Source organism: Artemia franciscana, chromosome 19 (genome assembly GCF_032884065.1).
Source record: "Artemia franciscana chromosome 19, ASM3288406v1, whole genome shotgun sequence".
NCBI lineage: Eukaryota > Metazoa > Arthropoda > Branchiopoda > Anostraca > Artemiidae > Artemia > Artemia franciscana.
Window position 1 is genome coordinate 10,635,729 of NC_088881.1, and position 22,953 is coordinate 10,658,681.

Here is a 22,953-nt window from a genome sequence, read left to right on the forward strand (position 1 = left end):
GAAGACTCGCACGCAGAAATAAGGGAAGGGTTTTTTGACCAACCCTGAACTTGAGAGCCTTTCCTAATACGCTTGCACGGGACAGCTGAAGCTTCAGCACACTTTAATGCATGGTTAATTTCAGCTAGATAGGTGGTAAGTCCGATGGCTATTTCTTTTTCACTAAGGCCAGAGCGCGTGCACAACAAATGAAAGGGCACCTTTATTTTATTTAATATTCTGTCACATTCAAAACGAAACATCTCGCGGTTAACTTCTTTCCAGTCTTTTATATAAAACCACTTTTTATCTGGCTGTTTAGGGGCATGAAATGAAGCATTTATTTTCAACTTTATTGGAAGGTGATCCGAATAAAAGCCATCACAAATTACCTCGACAGTTTCACAGGGGAAAGATGCAATAAAATGATCAAGGTTAGAAGTCGCTGACAGGACACCAATAAACGTGAAAGTTTCTGTTTTGTCAGCAACTGAGTAGGAAGGGGGGAGGGAATTCAGAAGGAGTTGGGTTCTTGGCGATGAACTGTCTGTTAAGTCACAATTAAAGTCTCCTGCAATCAAAACTCGAGCATTTGGATGCTTTGAAACTCCCTTCACAAAACTCGCTAGCTTTTTGCAAGCATTTATGAATTTATTCTCTGATTGCGAAGAGCAGTAATTAGTTGGCAAGTAAACGTTTATACAGATTAGGTCCGAAAATTCGGCAGCAATGAAATGGTCATTCGACTCAAGGAGATTGACGGGAAATTGTGAAATAATAGCTAATCCGCCTGAAGGTCGGCCACGGCTCTTATTCATTTTCGCTGGGTGAAATAAGAGATTAGAATTCTGTGAAATGCTGAGTAAATTTTTCCTTTCATGAGACAAAAAATGTTCTTGCAGAAAAATTATTTCATTTGTACTTAAAAGTTCAGAGAGGACTAGGCCTTTGTCAACCACTTTGCCATTGATATTCCATGATACGAGACTTAAGGCTCGAGCCATTATGCTGACTTAACTTTACTTAAAAGTCCTTGGGCGACTGGACATTTGAAGCTGTAACAGGGATGATCCTGTGATTTGCACAATGCACACTTCTTGGGCCTTTGACAAGGAGATGTTTTGGAGCTTGAATGACCATGGTCACCGCAGACTGCGCAAATAGCTTCATTTTTGCAGCTACTGGATATATGTCCGTAAGCTTGACACTTGAAACATCTTACCGGGAGGGAGAGATACTCAGCCACTTTGATCCTCTCATAATCTATGACTGGGGGATTTTTTATGGCATTCATAAGATCAACTTTGGTTTCAAATTTCAATCGAAACGAGTAGGTGTCGCCAATCTGTTTTGAACTGACATATTTAGGAATCAGTACGCAAAGTTAATCGCCATTTATATTTCTGGGGACATGTCAAGCAATATCGAGATGAGAGGAGCTTCTGATTGTTACATAAAGAGATTTATCACCGTTCTGAAAGATCCCGACAAGAGTTTCTGCATCAGCCTTGCTAGCTGTAACAACTCGCCAATTATCTTTTCTGGGCTGAACTTCGACAATTTTAGAGCACTCTCTGCCACACATTTTTTGCAAAAAGTCCTTCCTCAAACCTGACTTCGTGAGGTCAGAGGGCAAATTCTTGAGTACCACTGCATATGAGGGCTTTGTTTCAGTAACTGTAGGAACAATCGCCGCATTCCAAACTAATTTCTCCGACATGGCTATTGCAGATAATATGTCATTGAAATATATTCAAGTTCTTAAGTCCTTGTACGAAAATCTCTTTGCTTAATAAATCACCAAGTCCCAAGGGAATTTGCACTCAAATACCAAAACTATCAATTAGCCAACAAATGAAAATAATCCGATTATGAATGATGTTTCAATAAATGTCTATAGGGAAATCAGACCAGCTTGAGCTCACTGTATTAATAGGTTATATCCAAAATAAGGTGTTTACCAAGCGAACACCTTATATATATATATATATGAATATATATATATATATATATGAATATATATTGAATATATATATATTTATATATATATATATATATATATATATATATATATATATATATATATATATATATATATATATATATATATATATATATATATATATATATATATCATGAAAAGAGAAATCACCAATGCAACAGCACAAACACAAAAAAAAGAAAAAAAAGAGAGACAGAAGGAGAAAAGGAAGACTGTTTTCCTAAATTAGTGATTAATATAGACCAGCAGTTGAATGAGGCCTTAACCCTACTCATCCATACAATCACATAGGTCAAACAGCATAGCCATACACAATCAACCATGAAGAATAATCCATGGACAGGCAGTCATGTCGTCAATAAGTATAAGTCGTCATTTACCAAACAGTAGAAAAAATAATAAAGACAAATAATTCAGAGGTAACAACCCAACACAAGGGCTCATCAGGAGAATACACTGGCCTATATAGGGTTTCGCCACTTTAAATTCTCTACCCCAGCCAAGTGTTGTGGCTACCACAGAATATCCATGGCATCCCCGTGTCAGGTATCACCCCCAAAATACATGCCTATGAAAGAAAAAAAGCAAATGTAAAACAACCAAGTAACACCAAAACAAGCTTATCCTGTTAATATATCCCTCTTTTTAGCAACAATAGGTAAATTAAATATAGTAAATTTTTACCAAATCACAAATATTAATACATTGCAAAAAACCTGAATGAACTAAACAATTATAGAATTCATCTTTACCATGTGGCTAATTTTTAAAAAAATCCGCTCAATTAGAAACACAATTCAAAATAAATGGCGCTGCAACAACAATTCTCGAACCTCCGAAATTAGTTGAAAATTTCTTTAAGTATTTCTAGATAATTCTTTTGATATTTATTTAAAAGTGCGTTATAATGAAAACTAAATTTTTTAAATTGCCAAGTTAATTTATTTGCAGAAAAACCTCTTGATATCAATTTTTGATATATATATATATATATATATATATATATATATATATATATATATATATATATATATATATATATATATATATATATATATATATAAGGATAGAGCAAAACACCGCAGCAATGAAATTCTGATACTATAATATGTGGGATGTTTCTAATAATCAAATTATCAAATTTCCTTTCCTTATAATTTACGATTGAGCACCAAAACTAAATTTCATCAAGTCAAAGCTGCAGCAATCCATTTTAACAAAGAACCAATGACAAATCATAATGTTCAATTATTAGAAAATGTAATATTAGTGCCATATCTAGGACGGAAATAGCATAAGATAAGGAATCTAATGGTAGCCTACTACTTTTATTTGTTTAGCATATATCCTTCAAACGTGGTCAACTACTATGTATTTACCTTGGTTATCTTTTGGAATTATTTCAGCAAAGTTCTTAATGAGAGGTTAATAAATGTTTAAAAAATTTGATTAGGCTAGTAGAATGAATCCATCAGATTAAATTCATAGTCTAAATTATGACATGCAAAAGTGTTTTCAAGCTTCTCTTTCTTCTTCCCTAATTTTGAAGCCTTACAAAATTGCATAGCATGCACCTATTCATTTTATGTGAAAATTCCCTTGTCAAGCTTTAAAGGAACTCTTAGAGGGACAACTTACTCTTTATTACCTTAAATTACATTTGCCAGCAATAAGGGCAAGCCCTGTGGATACTGGTCAGTGATGATGGTGACTCAGCTCATCAGGGGCATCTTAAAATGTTTGCCATAGCTTACTGCATCTTCTTGATTGTGTCAAGAACTAACTTGAAGGCTTCAGTACTAGGGTACATGGCTGTATTCTGGCTAAGCACGTTCCATAGACTAACTATATAGTTCGAGAAAAATTTGTTAGTGCAGGCACGCTTTAGCATATTTTCAGTAGCGCTTCAAGGGGTACCCTTTTGTTCTTGAAGTACTATCTACTTGGAATAAGTTTGGGAAAATGCCATTGTTGCAGATCAACTTGTACAACATGAAAGCATCCCATATGTGAGATGACACAGGTATGTGAGAAATGACACTTTGAGCCTTTGGAGTTGGGCAGGACTTGGCAAATGTTGAAAATCCGTTATGCACTTTGTTTTGCATATTAAATCATTCCTAACAGTGCATTGCTTGTCTTTGAAACAAAAACAAATGACCATGCATTGTCATACTGATGTTTATTTCTTAAAGTTTTGAGATTTTTTTTTTTTATTTAAGTAAAGAAGTGAAAAAATTTAAAATGTATTTTGTTTTCAGTAAAGAGTAATTATGTTCTGGTTTTGAGAAGGCTTGGGGTTGTCAGCACTACTCTTGTTAATTTTTGCTCCTTTTTAAGTTTGACTTGGTTATTTATTTTAATTTCTGTTGGTTTTGAGTTTCATTTATTGATTTATGGTGATTTGTAGTATTTTTACGTATTTATGTAGTATTTTTAGTCAAATCGATGTGAAAATTAAAACATTATATTATTCACAAATTTATTTTTCTATGCTCTTTAACAACTTATATACTCTCTTTTGATATATTTAAATTGCAATAGCAGAAGTAGTTACAGTAGTAGTCCTGAAAGTTTCAACTTAATACCCCCAGTTGTTCCCAATATAATGCTAATGTGTCGTATTGGCAACCATTCACATGGTGCCTTTTGATTTAGTTTTAAAGTATGATAGGGCAATTGCATAAATGATACCCAATATCCTTAGAGACTTAGTTACTGGGCCATTCTACTATGCTAAGTAAAATAACTTTCTAAAATTTTTGACAGGGTGTGTTTGGAAAATGTATGGGTTTGGGGGTAATGCTGCATACCCTCCATTCTCTGTTGAATCATAATAATGGCACACAGTTTCATTGTTCTTGTATCCCCTTATTTTGAGCTAGTGCTCATAGGCTATATCAAGGCATTGAGAGGATTGGTTTATTTAGAAATGGCATTGAATAAAGAATAAATGTTGTTTGTAATGTTTTTCTCTCAGATATCTGTGTTGCAAGGGAATGGTCCCTTATTTGCGTCTCCAGATGCTTTATTTTAGTGTGAGAACAAATCAATCGCCTTGCTCCAAACCCAGCTCACTGAACCATCACGCCAATCGTCATCCCAAAGTAAAGGATTCGATTTGCTGATCTCCTTTACCTACATTCATCTATTGCCTAGAGGTTGTTCATATTGGGGACCTGATGCAGTTATCAGCTCTTTATGGTGGGAGGAGTGGATTCAGATAGTTTCCTTTGATTTAGCTTTTTATTGCCATGACAATTTCAACTTAAATCCTCAACTCTATTCTGAGACAATACAGAAATACCCTTTTTGGCAATCTGTATGCACATAGGGTCTTTTGGTTTAGTTAAGTATCCCCCTCATAATTCTCTGAAAGTTTTGCTTTAATATTCATAGATCTCTTGGAAACTCAGAACCAAACATGCCCCGCTTTCCAATAATAAACCTATGTGTAAACAATAGGTAGCCATAATTTATAGCCCTCATTCTAGGGATGTGGGAGATCATGTTATCCCTGGAGGCACATTTTTCGTAATTTTTGTCCTTATTAAACAAAATGGCTATCTCGAAATTATGATCTGATTTGTTTGGGGGGTTGACAGGGCGGGGGTTACAGTAGAACTAAGAAGGGTACAAAAGGGGACCGGTTTCCCTCCATTCGTTTTTATCTAGAAATAGTACTAGAATCTTTAATTCCTATTTGAATGGACCCTCTCCAAAGTTTCTATGACCACGCCTTTCATTCAAAGTGGCAAAATTATCCTAGAAATTACAACAGTCAATCATTGCGTAATTGTTGCTTTTTCTTCTCAGCCCTATCCCAAGCATTATGCTCTTGCTTGCTTGAATACAACCCACATCACCACCCACATCATAAGCCTCACTGCTACTTCCTAAACTTGCTACTCCTGACACTTGTTAGGAAAAGATTTTGATCAACTTCAGTCATCTAGCTGTGGAAAATTCCCTTTTTTGAATGAATGGATGTAGCTACAGGCTATATGCAAAATGCAATTTTTCAAAAAAAAGGTCCACATATTTTGCAATAAGAAAAAAAAAATGCAAAGCAGATGTCGAAGATGTGATTTGGCAGATCAGTGGTGCTGAATTTGGGATATCAAATGATAGTAAAATTGTTGCTTAATTTTGAAACGTCAATATCATATTATGAATCATATAATATACCTAAATACAAATATACATAAATGCATATATACGTAAAAAATAATATATCTAAAATTTTAAGAGAGAACATACACCTCAAGTTTTTCTCAGCATAATATCCAGCTTAGAGGGAACTTAACGTCAATGCTGGTATTTGTCTCCAAAGAGATTTGCTGTTAGATGAAGCTAGATACCCTGTGAGAGTTGATATTTCTGTCATCAAGTTTACCTTGAATAGTTTTAACCCATCTAATCCATGCTTTTTCTCTTTTGTTGCATGGTTCTAAATTATGATGATGTGGGCAAGCATGAATTTGAATTTAGAAGGATGCAGGTTGGTCTGCTCCCAGATAAATGAAAGTCATTGCTCTTAAAAATTTGCAAGAAATATGTTTTATGCTGCATCAATTGGCGAATCCCTCAATATCTCCATTTAGATTCATCCTGATTCAAAATGTATAACCATTTAATTTTCAAAAGGATTTTGACTAGCAACTCACCGAGCACCAAGCCGCCTGAGGCCAACACAGCTACGCAAGCTCCTCCTCCATCCCAATCTATAAAATCTTCTCTCTTCATACCATCCCAGGGAGCTCCCATTTCCCTTAAATCTCTCTTTATAAGATCCTCCCATCCCAACCGCAGAGGACCTGCTTACCGTTTAGCCCTAGACAGCTGGTCAAAAAGGAGAATCTTGGCAATCTGCCATCTTTTATCCACAGAATGTGCCCTAGCAGAGGCAAAAAATTAATATTTGTCGAATTTATCTTTTGTGCTGATGAATGTGGTGTTCGTACATACATGGGGTCTGAATATGTCATTCATGCGCTATGAATGTACTGATTTAGTTTTACAGTGAACTAAACTGGTAAAAAACTTCAAACGTCAGTAGTAGTTTTTTTTAATGTCGTCTGTTTCATTTTTGCAGTGAAGATGCTGATCTGTATATTGTGACACTGTACAACGGGTACCTTTAGTATTTTTCTACCAAGCGAGTATTTCTCATTACACTGCCTGTAAGTTTCTAATCTTCACAAAAAGCACGCACAGCAGTTTTTTTTCTTTTTTAAATATGGCGTTCAACCTGTGTTACTAGTTCCTGTGTAAACCTTTAACAACAGCTAAATCTTTTTCATCTCTTCACAAAGGCGGAAAGGGTGCCATGGATACCGATAGGGGGACATATTTCCCCCATAGAAAAAAAGAAGACATTAAGAAATATACAGGATAGGAAAATGATAACTACTCCTATTCAAATTGTGGTGAAAGAAAGACCCTTATAGAGTTCTACCTCAGGAAATTTCCTGGTTGCGCTCATGGTGGAAATCCGGGTAAGGCGTTCGCATCTGGCCCCACAACAAGTAAGTTTGTTTTGTATATGATGTTTTTGACAGAAAAATAACAGCTTTGTTCAAAAATTAGCAGTTTTTTAATTTATTTTTAGGTGAACAGACTCGAAGTTCTTTTCTCATCTGGTGTTGTGGCAACAGGAAAAAATACGGAGCTTGAAAGCCTAAGACAAGAAAACAAGACTTTGAAATCCGAAGTTGAAAACCTGAAGATGGAATTGAATAAAGGCAAGAAAAGTGAGAGTGTAAAGCCATTATCTAGTCCAGATTTTTCCAAGCCTGTGGTTCCTGAAGTAAATGGGGTTGTCCAGAGGCAAACAAAGAAAGAAGAGGTGCATGTCCCAAAGGAAACTATGAGTAAGAAGAAAGAAGAAAAGACTGCTAAAGTCAAGGTTAAACCTGAAGGTAAAACTTGAATCTAAAGCCGATTGACTAACTCCACAAGGCAAACTGAAGAAACTGTAAAAACGGCGTTGTGTGTTTTAATGTTAATGTATCAATTATTTGGAGGAAAAAAAATCTGAAATTTTTTAGAGTTTTGTTTACATGCTAATTTACGAATCTTCCTGAAGTCTATTTTATTCTGAACTAATTGATAAAAATAAACATTTAAAAAACAAAAATATCTGTCACCTAATATGTTCCTTTAAAGTGAACCTATTTTCTCGATAGTATGAATTCGAATTAATCCATTCATTTATGAATGGATTAACGTGTATGCAATAACGTACGTTAGTGTCTGTCTCATAAAAAAAAAGAAAAACCATTCTGCTAATTGCTACCATTTTCTCGTTGGAAATAGACACAATAAAATAACATAATTGATGCAACATTTTAAAAAAAATAACAGTACATAAACAGAATTTGCTTTTCTGGGAGTTTTCATTTTTTTTTAATCAATGTCAAGCCTTTGGAAATAACGTCTGGCAATAATGACCTGAGACAATTAAAAATTTAACTCTAACAGCCAATTTGTCATTCCTTTCCCTTTTCTCTCCTCTGCTATTATGCCTGGTTTATTAGCATACCCTTTGTCTATGTCTTATCTTTAATACTAAAATGGATTTGACCCCTCTCCATTAAATTTTGGTCCGACTCATAAAAACGTATCAAAAAATGCATATCAACAAACTTTGGATGCGTTTTTTAAAAATTTCTTTTTGGTGTAAGTTTTCAAGTGTTTAGTGTGTAAGAGAAAGTTTTAAAGTGTACCAGGTTGTCGATTTAGTATAGACAAATAATACTAGATGACAAATGTGTTTTTTTTTTTTTTTTATCTGCTTCACCGTCTTATATGCAATATTTTAAAATATCACCCGAAATCATCTGCTTTTACTCTACGAAATAGGCCTATCACTTAAAAATGTGAGGTTTGACTCTTGAAACATCACTTAATCTTGCAATGAAAAATGTAAACTCTAATGTGCCAAAAACTGTAATTAAGAGTTTTTAGAAAAGATTAATTGTGATAGGAAAAACTTGCATGTAACTAGCTACCTGGGCTAGACCTAATGACCGGTTCTCAGACTACTCGAAGAAAATGTCACCTGATTTAATAATATGGAGTAAGAAATCTAGACTAAAAAGGAAATGCCATTTTTGATGAGAAAAATAACTTTCTTTTTTAAAACTGACTGGTTCTTTTGTGAGAAATAATACGCCAGTAAATAGAACTACAAGTTTTTAAGCCACAACATTTTTTAAAGTAAAAGCTCTGTTTCTGTGGGGTTTTAAATAGTCAATAATTCATCTTATCCTTTGCGTGTACATCCGTGGAGGACATCTTTTTTTTGTATTAACATAATGTTGCATTGAAGATGCTGGTCTGTATATTGTGACACTGTACGACGGGTACCTGTAGCCTCTTTCTACTAAGCGAGAATTTCTCATTACACTGCCTGTAAGTTTCTAGATGGTAGTCCAAGTCTGATGTGTTGTAAAAAGATGGAGAACTACCTTCTTGCGTTTCTTCAGCAAATGTGTTGCTGATGTGTTGCTAAAAGATGAAGAACTATCTACTTGCGTTTCTTCAGCAAATGTGTTGCTGATGTGTTGCTAAAAGATGAAGAACTATCTACTTGCGTTTCATTAGCAAATGTGTTGCTGATGTGTTGTTAAAAGATGGAGAACTATCTTAACTATCTTCCTCGCAAATAAGTTTGCACAACAGTATTATTTTCTTTTTTTAACGTGGCGTCCAATCTGTGTTACTAGTTCACGTGTAAGCCTTAACAACAGCTAAATCTGTTTCATGTCTACACAAAGGAGGGAAGGGTGCCATGGATACCGATAAGGGGATACATTTCCCCTATAGAAAACAAGATGACATTAAGAAATGTATAAATATAGGAGAATGATAACAACTCCCATTCAAATTGTGGCAAAAGAAAGACCCTTATAGTATTCCGCCGCAAGAAATTTTCTGGTTGCGCTCATGGCGGATATCCTTACTGAAGATTGCTCTAATATCTCTTTATCCAAAAATGTAAAATAATTGCTAGAAGCATACTTTTTTGGATTTTCCCAAAATGATTCATGATGTTGATCTTCCTAAAATGTTGTCCAATGTGATATTGTTTTCTTCAGTGTCATCTATTTTGTCACCGTTTTGGTTCTTGGTTAAATGGATATCGTTATGCAAGATACAAAATTTGCAGATGTCACCGCTCTTACACCTAATTGCTGGAAACACCTAGATTTTTTTTCGGTGTCGATTTGCCAAATTGATGCCGAATTAAAAAGAAAACGGTAGCGATTTAAGCTTGAAAACTTTTGTAATTTTTGGTGTCGCTTTCAAAAAGGGCGCCGAGTTTCGTCGTAATGATCAACAAAAAAAAATAGAAGAGATCCCTAGTCGTTTGCTTCTTTTCACCAGGAAAATCAAAAGAACTAGATAATAATAATTAAATGCTAAAAATAAAAGAACTTCATAATTTAATAATGAAAGAATTTATAATTTAATTCAAAAATGTTTAATTAAATAAAAATCATAAAATAATTAAGATAAAATCATCAATCAACTTATCGGTTGAGACCAATCATGCAACTATTGATCAATTACAATTGACTATCTGTACATTTAATTTAAATAAGTTCCCTTGCGACACATGGGATTGAACCTACCAACCTCTGATCAGGACGTGTAGATGTATCCACTACGTCATCGCAAGGTACAATTGACTATTGTATTGTATCAGATTAACGACGCTTCTTGACTATTCAGGTCCCTGCGTCGATCCTGCAGTGCATTACGGCATCATGATTCGATCTCTAGGTCCCGTATTACCAAGCTAAGGTCAAACCCACTGCGCCACCACAGGATTACAATTGACTATGGGTATCTATGATGCTCAGTTTTGAAAATTTTGCGCAAAGGACATTGTTTCTGTACCGCTATCGTTTGTCAATTGAGCTGCTGAAATCGGTGCAAAAAAAGCTGCGTGTGTCTGGCCCTTAAAGGTCGTCTCTTAAAGTTTTCACATTTATGGGATAGTAGTTCAAACCTAAAATGAACAGAAACCACTGTGAACAAATAAATGAATAAAAAGATTAAAACTAGCATGAATAATTGTTTCAAACAGAGAGGTACTGATTTGGAAGAATGGATGAAACCTAAATGAACAAAAATCAAATCAATAATCATGTTGAACTTAATGTTCGTATTCGTTTATTTAAATAGCTATCGTATCACTCGACAAAATGAACGCTAAATTACGCTACTTTTACAATCACAATTTTACAATTAACACTTGTTAAATGCTCCTATGAAATATGGTACAAAGAAGTTTGCGAATCTGTTCGTACGGCACTTGGCTGGTTCTAGTTTGTTGTAATGCCTAGTATGTCTGCTGATTGATGCGGATGGTGAAAAAAATTTCATTATTAGCTCATGTCTTCGTTTGAATAAGGTCGGTAAATTCAAGAGCTCAAGGCACTTTCGTAGCTGCTGAAACTGGGTCCAAGTATTATCCTAGTAGCGCGTTTTTGGACATGTTCTAGTTCATCTGCCATGTAAGCTGTGTTCTGAGTTTGGGGACCCCAAACGGGACAGCATTAGTCGAGGAAAGGCCTGATGTTGGTTGTATACGCCAGCAGGAGCTGACGATCAGAGAAGCCTAACCTGCGCATACTTGTTAAACTCTGGATTGAGTAGTGACCTTTATGCACAATATTGTCTACATGCAGCTTAAACGAGCAGTCACTTGTAAATACGTAATTGAGCACAAATTACCACAAATAAGAGTACCGCTAGCGACTAGCCCCAGCGACTACCAACTGCTGCCACCCTAAACCCTCTAAAGGCCAGAGAGTTAGGTACCATTTAATGAATACTATTTGTATTTCGAACAGTGTGTGTTTTATTTGTGTAACGTCAACAACAAAACAAAAACAAAATGCGATCACAAGGCTGATCATACATTTAAAAGTGAAATTCACCACGAATAATACGAGTGGGGCTACCCTCCTCCCAAAAACACTTGAAATAAACTGCAAAAAAACTATCCCGTATTAAAGAAGATGAGTGGGTTACTCCCCTACTTCAACGCGCCGCTAGTTCTACTTAGAGACAACTTCTTGATAGTAGTATAAGCTGGATTCTAATTGTAAATAAAAGTACATATTTTTGGAAGTTTGCAGTGCCTTTGTATTGTTTAATCTCTTGCTTTAGATCACCGTTATTACATTATCTGTGATTTATTTTGAAAATACACAATTTTTAGAAGAAAAATATAAAGTAAAGGTTGGGCTTGGATTTACATTTCGTTTTGATGTGGTTAATGATTTATTTTTTCAATTTTTGCTTGGCCATTATTTGACAAAGTTTAGAAACAACTGGGCATTAGACACGCGTTCGGATGGGGGGAGGGGGTAGGATTTATAGTCTTAGGTTGTGTTGCCTGAATATATACTTTTTGAGATATGAAACCCTTTTGCGAGAAGAATCTTCCTTCAACTCAACCCTCCTCTCCAGTTCCCAGCAGTAACGAATGTTAATTTCATTCTTTGCTATGATGTTGTATAAAAAAGAAACTTGTTAGGCATGGTTTTACTTATCTAAATGAACTAGAAAATTATTTCTGCATTTTTTTGTATAGCCATCGTTTTTAACTTTTTTTTTGAATTGGTAAAATAATTAATAGTAATAATTTATTTTTAACTCGCTAGAAAACAGCAAATACAAGCGGAGTACTAGGTAACTTTGAAGACCACACTGCCTTTCCATGACGAAAGTAAAACAGTTCAAAATAGAAATGATACCTTTTTATTGACAGTGAATAGATATAAAATTATTTAAATGGATATTTCGAACACATATACAATGTTCATCATCAGCAGTAAACCTCTTTTATCTTTAATCAGATGATTTAAAGTCTTGAATTGTAGACCTCGTTCAAACTTTTTTCCTTTAAAAGTGCCTAAATGTAGATTGAATTTTATTGAAGGTGGCAAAATCCTTTTCATCATGCTTATGATGAACACTGTATATGCGTTCGAAATATCCAGTTAAGTAATTTTATATCTATTCACTGTCAATAAAAAAGGTATCATCCCTATTTTGAACTGTTTTACTTTCGGAGTACTAGGAAAAAAGAAACAAAAGAGAATCTTCAAAATACACAAATATAATGAAGAATCACTAACAGCAAAACAATCTAAATAACGGGTGGAAATATCCTAGAGAAAAAACAGCATTATAAGCTAAAAAAGTTTTTATCTTTCATATGACTCAGTAATGTCCGTAGCACCGTATTTACTACCAATGGCATAATTACGGTAAGAACGAGGTAAATAAAGAAGGTACTTTAGGTACCGAAAGTGCGATACTCGAATTGATTTTAATTGCTTCTTCTGGAGCAGAGGGTAAATACCAGAAATAAATAAGACGAAGTGGTCAGAAAATGTACTATAAAGACGGGCGAGTACTCGACGTGAGTAACGACCACGATTAGCGACGACTAACCGGTAGCCTACCTGAAGCTTTTGTTTAATGTCGACACGAGCTTTTACACGGAGCTTAGAGAGCGTACTGCATATATGGATACCAAGCCTCTTAATAACATTCACATCGCATTGGATAAGATACACATGGCAGTGCAAAAACTGTAGCTGGTGATTTTATGTTGATTGTACCATTGTAAAGAATATCTAGAATATAATTTTTTTTTTGAATATCTTCACCAGGATGGTAGTCCAAGTCTGATGTGTTGTAAAAAGATGGAGAACTACCTTCTTGCGTTTCTTCAGCAAATGTGTTGCTGATGTGTTGCTAAAAGATGAAGAACTATCTACTTGCGTTTCATTAGCAAATGTGTTGCTGATGTGTTGTTAAAAGATGGAGAACTATCTTCTTGCGTTTCTTTAGCAATTCAGTACTCGGAATTGGTGACTTTGGTATTGCACAAGTGATGGGATCATTTCGAATTGGCTGTGAAAGTGAGGGAATAACAAGATACATGAAATACACTGGACATAATAGTTTTACCATTGTCGACATTACACGTTTGAAAGGATAGTTTACTTTGGACGAACGGGCACAAGGACTGGTTTTGGGGATAGGAGGTAGGGACTTTGGGACTGGGTCACCCATGTAATCTGAGGAGTTTGCAAATTTTTTCTCTTTTTGTAGAATTTTCACACAGTTCAATTTCTGAGGATTATCCCCCCTCCCTCATCAGAAAAAAATGTCTGAACATATGCCCAATTTTCCATTATACAGACTATTAACCTTTGTTTTAAAGTAAAGTCGCAAAGAATTCGATAGAATAAACACCTTTCTGACTTCATTATTGTTTATTAAATTCTTGTATTTTTTTTCTGGTTTTGATATTAACCTCGCCTTTAGTTTCCCTGCTAAAGGCTATGAAGAAGCTAGAAAAAAATTGGAGTTACTGATTTTTTTTCTTTTTATTCTACCGGCCCATGTATAACTGTAGACCCTTTCTCGGAATATAGCCCATAGGGTCTCAGTATTCATTTTAGTATAATGCATATATTGTATTGTAATGATCAATTATTTAAAAAAAATAGTTGATATAAGAGAAAACGCAATATCCACGGACTCGGAAAATAATTTCACGGATCAGCTCGTGGTCCGTGAGCTCCCTGGTTAAGAATAGTTGACAATGAATGATATTTTTCGAATTTTATCAGTTTCAACCATTTATTGACATGGAAGACATTTTGTTTAGATGCCAGAGGGATCTGTGCTTGAGTCCCGAACAACTGCTATGCAAGTTCTTTGGAAAATTCTAGTTGTCTTGACTATGTGATATTTAACAAGGTTGAAAGCTGGTCAACTACTTTTTCATGTTTAAAAGCAAAAATTAGTTTTTTTAGATGGTTTTAACAGATAACCTAAAAATAAAAGTATTTGGGGTAATGTTCAGTTTTGCTGCAATTTTTTACGATATGCTGAGAGAAAGAATCTAAGGAACTGAAGACCATTGTGAACTATTTCACAGCGATCAGGGAGTGGAAAGAAGTTTTGGACTAATCTTAGGAAGGAATCGCCCCACCTTTATATACAGCCATTTTTGTCACTGTTTGAGTTAATCTTGTATTTTTATCTCTTTAGATAGGGGTCTTATGAGACACCTGTCGACGCTAGAGCGTACAGAGGGTAGGAGATGGTGTTTAATTTTTTTTTTATTCATGATCCCTTTGTGAGGAATGTGAAAGCCTGAAAGTTCTTTCTGAGGTGTATTAAATCACCATAATCTATAAATAATCGAATACTTCGAATCTCAAAGAAGCTCTGTTTAAAAGTTCAAATTTGTTTCTGTGTATGATTGTTTTTTTATATTTTTCTTCCTTTCTAATGTTGGTTAAAGTGATTTTTTATTAAACAGCGTATCCAGTCAGTTTTACGATATCTGTTTTTCTTTATTTCATTTTGTCTATTCTGCACATTGTTGTTTTGATTTTTGTGGGAATAAAAATTTATAAATAAAATTAAAACTAAAAAAAAAGAAAAATTTATAGTAAACGCTCGAGTCTATGAACCAGTACAATGGAGCCATTTGGATTCTTTGATGTCTGTGGCTAAGAGCTTTTCCTGGCGAGATAAGAATCTCACAGACCCATATACCCTGTATCTCAAATGGCTCAATATTCTCCTTCACTCAGTAGGTGTAGAACACTTTCATGCACGTATCTGCAATTTTGGCATGATTATGGGCTCTTTTTTAGAGTTAAGTATATTCTCTTATTAAACAGTTAGTGGTAACATAATTAAGGAACGACCTGGCTCAATAGTAACCGAAACTCTAAAAAACGTAATTTTGATATCAACAGACACATGAAAAGAATTGCTTTTTTATGCTGATTTCAATTATATATGTTTTATCAAGTTTACTCTTACCCATTAAAAGTTTATATCCTGAGAAAATTTGCCTTATTTTTGAAAAAAGGAGGAAACACTCCCTAAAAGTCATAGAATGTTGATGAAAATCACACTATCAGATTCAGTCTATCAAGGGATCCTACTGTAGAAGTTTCAAGCTCCTATCTGCAAAAATGTGGAATTTTTGGCCAAGGGAAAGATCACAGATGCGAGTTTATATGCTGTTTTTTCCCCAGGGGTGATCGTATCGACCCGTTGGTCCTAGAATATCGCGAGAGGCCTCATTCGAACGGAAATTAAAAATTCTAGTGTCCTTTTTAAATGACCAACAAATTGGAGAGTAACTAGGCCCTCTCCCACGCTCATTTTCCCCAAAGTTACCCGATCAAAATTTTGAAATAGCCATTTTGTTCAGTATACTCGAAATATCTAAGAACTATGTCATTAAGGATGACTTAATCCCCCACTGTCTCCGGGGGAAGGGCTGCAAACTTTTAACTTTGCCAAATGTTTTGTGTTTCCCCCTCCCGAGGGAAGTGCTGCAACTTGCGAACTTGGCCTATTGTGTTTTGCCCATTATTGAACTGTGTGCCACTGTTTGCCCTTTGGTTATTGCGAAGTATACAGGCTTTTTCGGGGCGAATTTTTATGGCACTTGGTATCAACTAAGTGACGTATAGCGATCGCGAATTCTGTCGGTCTGTCTGTCCCGGTTTTGCTACTTTAGGCACTTCCATGTAAGCTAGGACGGTGAAATATGGGCAGGTGTATCAAGGACCGGACCAGATTAAATTAGAAATAGTCATTTTCCGATTTGACCGTCTGGGGGGGAGTGGGGGGGGCGGCTAATTCGAAAAAATAGAAAAATGAAGTATTTTTAACTTACGAACGGATGATGGGATCTAATGAAATTTGATGTTTGGAAGGATATCGTGTCTCAGAGCTCTTATTTTAAACCCCGACCAGATCCAGTGACATTGGGGGGAGTTGGAGGGGGGAACCTAAAATCTTGGAAAACGCTTAGAGTGGAGGGATCGGGATGAAACTTGGTGGGAAAACTAAGCACAAGTCCTTGATACGTGATTGACATAACCGGAATGGATCCACTCTCTTTGGGGGAGCTCGGGAGGAGGGAGGGTTAATTCTGAAAAATTAGAAAAATGAGGTATTTTGGACTTACGAAGGAGTTATCGGATCTTAATGAAATTCGATGTTTGGAAGAATATCATGTCTCAGAGCTCTTATTTTTAAATCCCGACCGGATCCGGTGACATTGGGTGGAGTTGGGTGGGGGAACCTAAAATCTTGGAAAACGCATAGAGTGGAGGGATCGGGATGAAACTTAGTGGTAAGAATAACCATAAGTCCTAGATACGTGACTGACATAACTGGAACGGATCCGCTCTCTTCGGGGGAGTTGGGGGAGGAGGGTTAATTCTGAAAAATTGAAAAAATGAGGTATTTTTAACTTACGAAGGAGTGATCGGATCTTATTGAAATCTTATGTTTGGTAGGTTGTCATGTCTCAGAGTTCTTATTTTAAATCTCGACCGGATGTGGTGAAGAGGAAGTTGGGGGGGTCTAAAATCTTGGGAAACGCTTAGAGTATAGGGATCAGGATGAAACATAGTGGAAAAAAAGCACAAGTCCTAGATGCAGGATTGACATAACCGGAACGGATCTGCCCTCTTTGGGGGAGTTGGGGGGAGGGTTAATTCTAAAAAATTAGAAAAAATGAGGTATTTTTAACTTATGAAAGAGTGATCGTATCTTAATGAAATTTCATATTTAGAAGGACCTCGAAACTCAGATTTCTTATTTTAAATCCCGACCGGATCCAGTGTCATTAGGGGGGAGGAACCGGAAATCTTAGAAATCGCTTAGAGTGGAGAGATCAGGATGAAACTTGTTGGAAAGAATAAGTACAAGTCCAAGATAGGTGACTGACATAATTGTACCGGATCCGCTCTCTTTGGTGGAGTTTGGGGGGGGGGAGTAATTCGGAAAACTTAGAAAAAATGAGGTATTTGCAACTTACGAACGGGAGATCAGATCTTGATGAAATTTGATATCTAGAAGGATCTTGTGCTTTAGAACTCTTATTTTAAATCCCAACCAGATCCGGTGACATTGAAGGGAGTTGGAGTGGGAAACCGGAATTCTCGGAACACGTGAAAATCGAGGTATCTTACGAATGGGTGATCGGATCTTAATGAAACTTGATATATCTTGTGTCTCAGATGCTCCATTTTCAATTCGAATCGGATCCAGGGACATTGAGGATTGGAGGGGGGCAACAGAAATCTTGGAAACCGGAAATCTTGGAAAACTCTTAGAGTGGAGAGATCGGAATGAAACTTGATGGGAAGAGTAAGCACAAGTTATAGATGCGAGATTGACATAATTGGTGCGGGTCCATTCTCTTTGGGGGAGCGGGGGGTTGTTAATTTGGAAAAATTAGAAAAATTGAGGTATTCTTAACTTCAGAATGGGTGACCGAACCTTAGTGAAATTTGATAATTAGAAGGAACTCATGTCTCAAAGCTCTTCTTTCAAATCCCGACCAGATCTGTTGACATTGGGGAGAGTTGGAGGGGGAAACCGGAAATCTTGGAAAACGCTTATAAATGTCGTAGATACGTAATTGACGTAACCAGACTGGATCCGCTCTCTTTGGGGGAGGTAGGTGGTGGGGTTTAGTACTTTGGTGAGTTTAGTGCTTCTGGACGTGCTAGGACGATGAAAATTGGTAGGCGTGTCAGGGAGCTGCACAAATTGATTTGATAACGTTGTTTTCCCAAATTCGACCATCTGGGGGGCTGAAGGGAGAGGAAAAATTCGAAAAATTGAGGTATTACTGACTTGCGAGTGGGTGATCCCATCTTAATGAATTTTGATATTTACAAGGACCTCGTGACTCAGAGCTCTTATTTTAGATCCCGACCGGCATTAAGCCTCTGATTTTCCTTTTAAAGCAATCTATTGATTCTTTGAATTTTGCTAGAGCTCATACCATATGAGCTCTTGGCTCTTGTTTTTCGATGTGTTTATGTGCGGGGGGGGAGGGGGTTACGTGAGAGGATCTTTACATAGAGGGAAGGGAATTTTCCATGAATTGTTTCATGGCTTTCCCAGATTTCATGCCAGATTTCTCAGCATTGTTTAAGAAACGGTCAGACATTAAAAAAAAAGAGTTTTTCGACTGTAAGGAACAACATTAAAAATTTAAACGAATTGAAATTATAGGTATATGAGGATGTTCGCCCCCTCGTCAATACCTCGCTCTTTACGCTAAAGTTTTTTTTTAGCACTTTCAAAAGAGCTACTTATTCTAATTTAACGGCCTTTGTGATTCAGGTATCATTCTTAAAGAAATGGAACCAAATTTTAATTTTAGCGTAAAGAGCTAGGTATTGACGAGGGGCTCATATACGGAATAATTTCTTAAGTTTTAATGTTGATCCCTACTTTCAGTTGAAAAACATATTTTTTTTTAAATTTAATTTTCCCTAAGAGGCGACCAATAAATATGTACAATAAACCACCTTGATGATTGATGAAGGATGGATTTCTTATTATTTAATAACAACATTATTAATAACATAATGGCATGTTTAATAACAATATTATTTAATAATATATTTTTTTTGTATTTTTATATTTATTTATAATTATTATTATTATTTTGTTTTATTTGATTAAAAAATTAATTTAATAGATCAGTAGTTACGTGGATTTTCGCACGAGCACTAACACTCATAGGTTTTTCTTCAATGCGAAAGTTTTTTTTTATTTTATTTAATTATTTATGATTGTTACAAAGTAAATGTTGAAATTGTTGTAACTGTGTTAATAAAGATTTGACTTACATTGAAATAACGCTTTTTGTAAATTGAGTTAAAAATAACATATTCCACTTTTTGGATCCATATTTTTAGAGATTCAGTCGCGTCCTTCTTTCATTGCCATACCAGAATATCCTAGTTGCTTTTTTTCTTGTTTTGATATCTAGCCTTATTTCGTTTGCATTAATAACTATAAATCTCACAAAAATTGCTTGGTGTCGTCTATCCTTAAAGCTCTTTGAATTTCCTCTTGTTTATTTTCCAGCTAAAGGCGATGAAGATGGATCCGTTGATGTTGGAAGATTAGATTTTCGTGTTGGAAAAATACTTGAAGCAAGGCGACATCCAGATGCGGATTCTTTGTACGTAGAGGATGTTGATCTTGGGGAAGGGAAACTTCGTACTGTTGTTTCTGGCCTTGTGAAGTTTGTACCACTGGAGGAAATGCAGGTTGGGTTATTGTGTAAAAACAAATGCGTTATTTTCTTGATTTTTTTTTTTTTATGGAAATGAAAATAGGTCTAAAAGTGGATGATGCCTTGAGTAACTCCGATAGCGCAGGGGAACTAAGGTCTAAAGTTTTGAGAAGAAATTGCGTTTAGTACTTGTCCCATAAGTACTGAGTTCACTTGATTTATGGAGTCTATAAATTTGGTCGCCGAAAATTGCTTTATCTGAATTTTAGAACATTGCATCACAGAAAAACAGAGAGTTTAACTGTGTAAATACTGTGATTAAAAAAATGTTTGCTGTTTCTATTGGTAACGATACAAAGGTGGAGATATTTGGCTTTTTGAAATGCCCTTAAGGAGATGATTTGATTGACTTAACAAAAATCACAAAAATAAATTAGTGAACCTGAAGCATGCTTTTCAAAACTGAGATTTAGGAATCGTGATTTTTTTTTCTCTTTAATTGTTATTTAATTTGATTGTCATTAATTGTAAATAAGCCGACTAAACTTCCATAATTTTGACTATAAGGGTTGAAAAAGGAAAATTGAGCACATCTAAATAAGAATAGTACTGGCTATTTACTGGCATGCATTTGATGAATAAAATACTAATTTTATTGTTGACTGTGCTTAGAAGAGACAGCCACACGAATCGTCTGGGGTGGACACGCCCCCTTGAGGTGGAACGCTAACTTAAAATTCTGAACATAAACATTCTAAACTCTAAACATAAAACTTGAACATAGAAATTCTAAACATAAACAGGAATATATCATCTAAACATGTTCCATATTATGAATTTAAAGGGAAAAAATTAGGTTTTGTCTGAAAAGTTTTTTGAGAATTTCCTCTTTCAAAAGATTCAAATATAAATTTCCATGGTTAAAAAAGTTTAATTATTATTCAATTGGTATGCAGTGTGCTCCTCACCGCATACCACACTGCTCAACTCTAAACATAAAAAATGAACATAGAAATTCTAAAAATAAACTGGAACATATTATCTAAACATGTTCCATATTGTAAATTTAAAGGGTGAAGATTAGGTTTTGTCTGAAAAGTTTTTTGGGAATTTCCTCTTTCAAAAAATTTAAATATAAATGCCCATGCTTAAAAAAATGTTTAATTATTATTCAGTTGGTATGCAGTGTGCTCCACACCGCATACCACACTGCTCAACTCTAAACATAAAAAATGAACATAGAAATTCTAAAAATAAACTGGAACATATTATCTAAACATGTTCCATATTGTAAATTTAAAGGGTGAAGATTAGGTTTTGTCTGAAAAGTTTTTTGGGAATTTCCTCTTTCAAAAAATTTAAATATAAATGCCCATGCTTAAAAAAATGTTTAATTATTATTCAGTTGGTATGCAGTGTGCTCCACACCGCATACCACACTGCTCAACTCTAAACATAAAAAATGAACATAGAAATTCTAAAAATAAACTGGAACATATTATCTAAACATGTTCCATATTGTAAATTTAAAGGGTGAAGATTAGGTTTTGTCTGAAAAGTTTTTTGGGAATTTCCTCTTTCAAAAAATTTAAATATAAATGCCCATGCTTAAAAAAATGTTTAATTATTATTCAATTGGTATGCAGTGTGCTCCACACCGCATACCACACTGCTCAACTCTAAACATAAAAAATGAACATAGAAATTCTAAAATAAACTGGAACATATTATCTAAACATGTTCCATATTGTAAATTTAAAGGGTGAAGATTAGGTTTTGTCTGAAAAGTTTTTTGGGAATTTCCTCTTTCAAAAAATTTAAATATAAATGCCCATGCTTAAAAAAATGTTTAATTATTATTCAGTTGGTATGCAGTGTGCTCCACACCGCATACCACACTGCTCAACTCTAAACATAAAAAATGAACATAGAAATTCTAAAAATAAACTGGAACATATTATCTAAACATGTTCCATATTGTAAATTTAAAGGGTGAAGATTAGGTTTTGTCTGAAAAGTTTTTTGGGAATTTCCTCTTTCAAAAAATTTAAATATAAATGCCCATGCTTAAAAAAATGTTTAATTATTATTCAGTTGGTATGCAGTGTGCTCCACACCGCATACCACACTGCTCAACTCTAAACATAAAAAATGAACATAGAAATTCTAAAAATAAACTGGAACATATTATCTAAACATGTTCCATATTGTAAATTTAAAGGGTGAAGATTAGGTTTTGTCTGAAAAGTTTTTTGGGAATTTCCTCTTTCAAAAAATTTAAATATAAATGCCCATGCTTAAAAAAATGTTTAATTATTATTCAGTTGGTATGCAGTGTGCTCCACACCGCATACCACACTGCTCAACTCTAAACATAAAAAATGAACATAGAAATTCTAAAAATAAACTGGAACATATTATCTAAACATGTTCCATATTGTAAATTTAAAGGGTGAAGATTAGGTTTTGTCTGAAAAGTTTTTTGGGAATTTCCTCTTTCAAAAAATTTAAATATAAATGCCCATGCTTAAAAAAATGTTTAATTATTATTCAGTTGGTATGCAGTGTGCTCCACACCGCATACCACACTGCTCAACTCTAAACATAAAAAATGAACATAGAAATTCTAAAAATAAACTGGAACATATTATCTAAACATGTTCCATATTGTAAATTTAAAGGGTGAAGATTAGGTTTTGTCTGAAAAGTTTTTTGGGAATTTCCTCTTTCAAAAAATTTAAATATAAATGCCCATGCTTAAAAAAATGTTTAATTATTATTCAATTGGTATGCAGTGTGCTCCACACCGCATACCACACTGCTCAACTCTAAACAGAAAAAATAAACATAG

The 22,953-nt window shown here is 34.9% G+C and overlaps 1 protein-coding gene across 1 annotated transcript in view; it reads left to right on the plus strand.

Moving 5' to 3' along the window:
* The window catches only part of LOC136039280 (aminoacyl tRNA synthase complex-interacting multifunctional protein 1-like), a 68,289-nt gene that overhangs the window by 15,931 nt on the left and 29,405 nt on the right, over positions 1-22,953 (plus strand). Inside the window, exons 2-3 of the mRNA XM_065722861.1 lie at positions 7,593-7,902; positions 19,952-20,136. Of these exons, the coding sequence (XP_065578933.1) occupies positions 7,593-7,902; positions 19,952-20,136 (495 nt within the window). The remainder of the gene's footprint in view (positions 1-7,592; positions 7,903-19,951; positions 20,137-22,953) is intronic.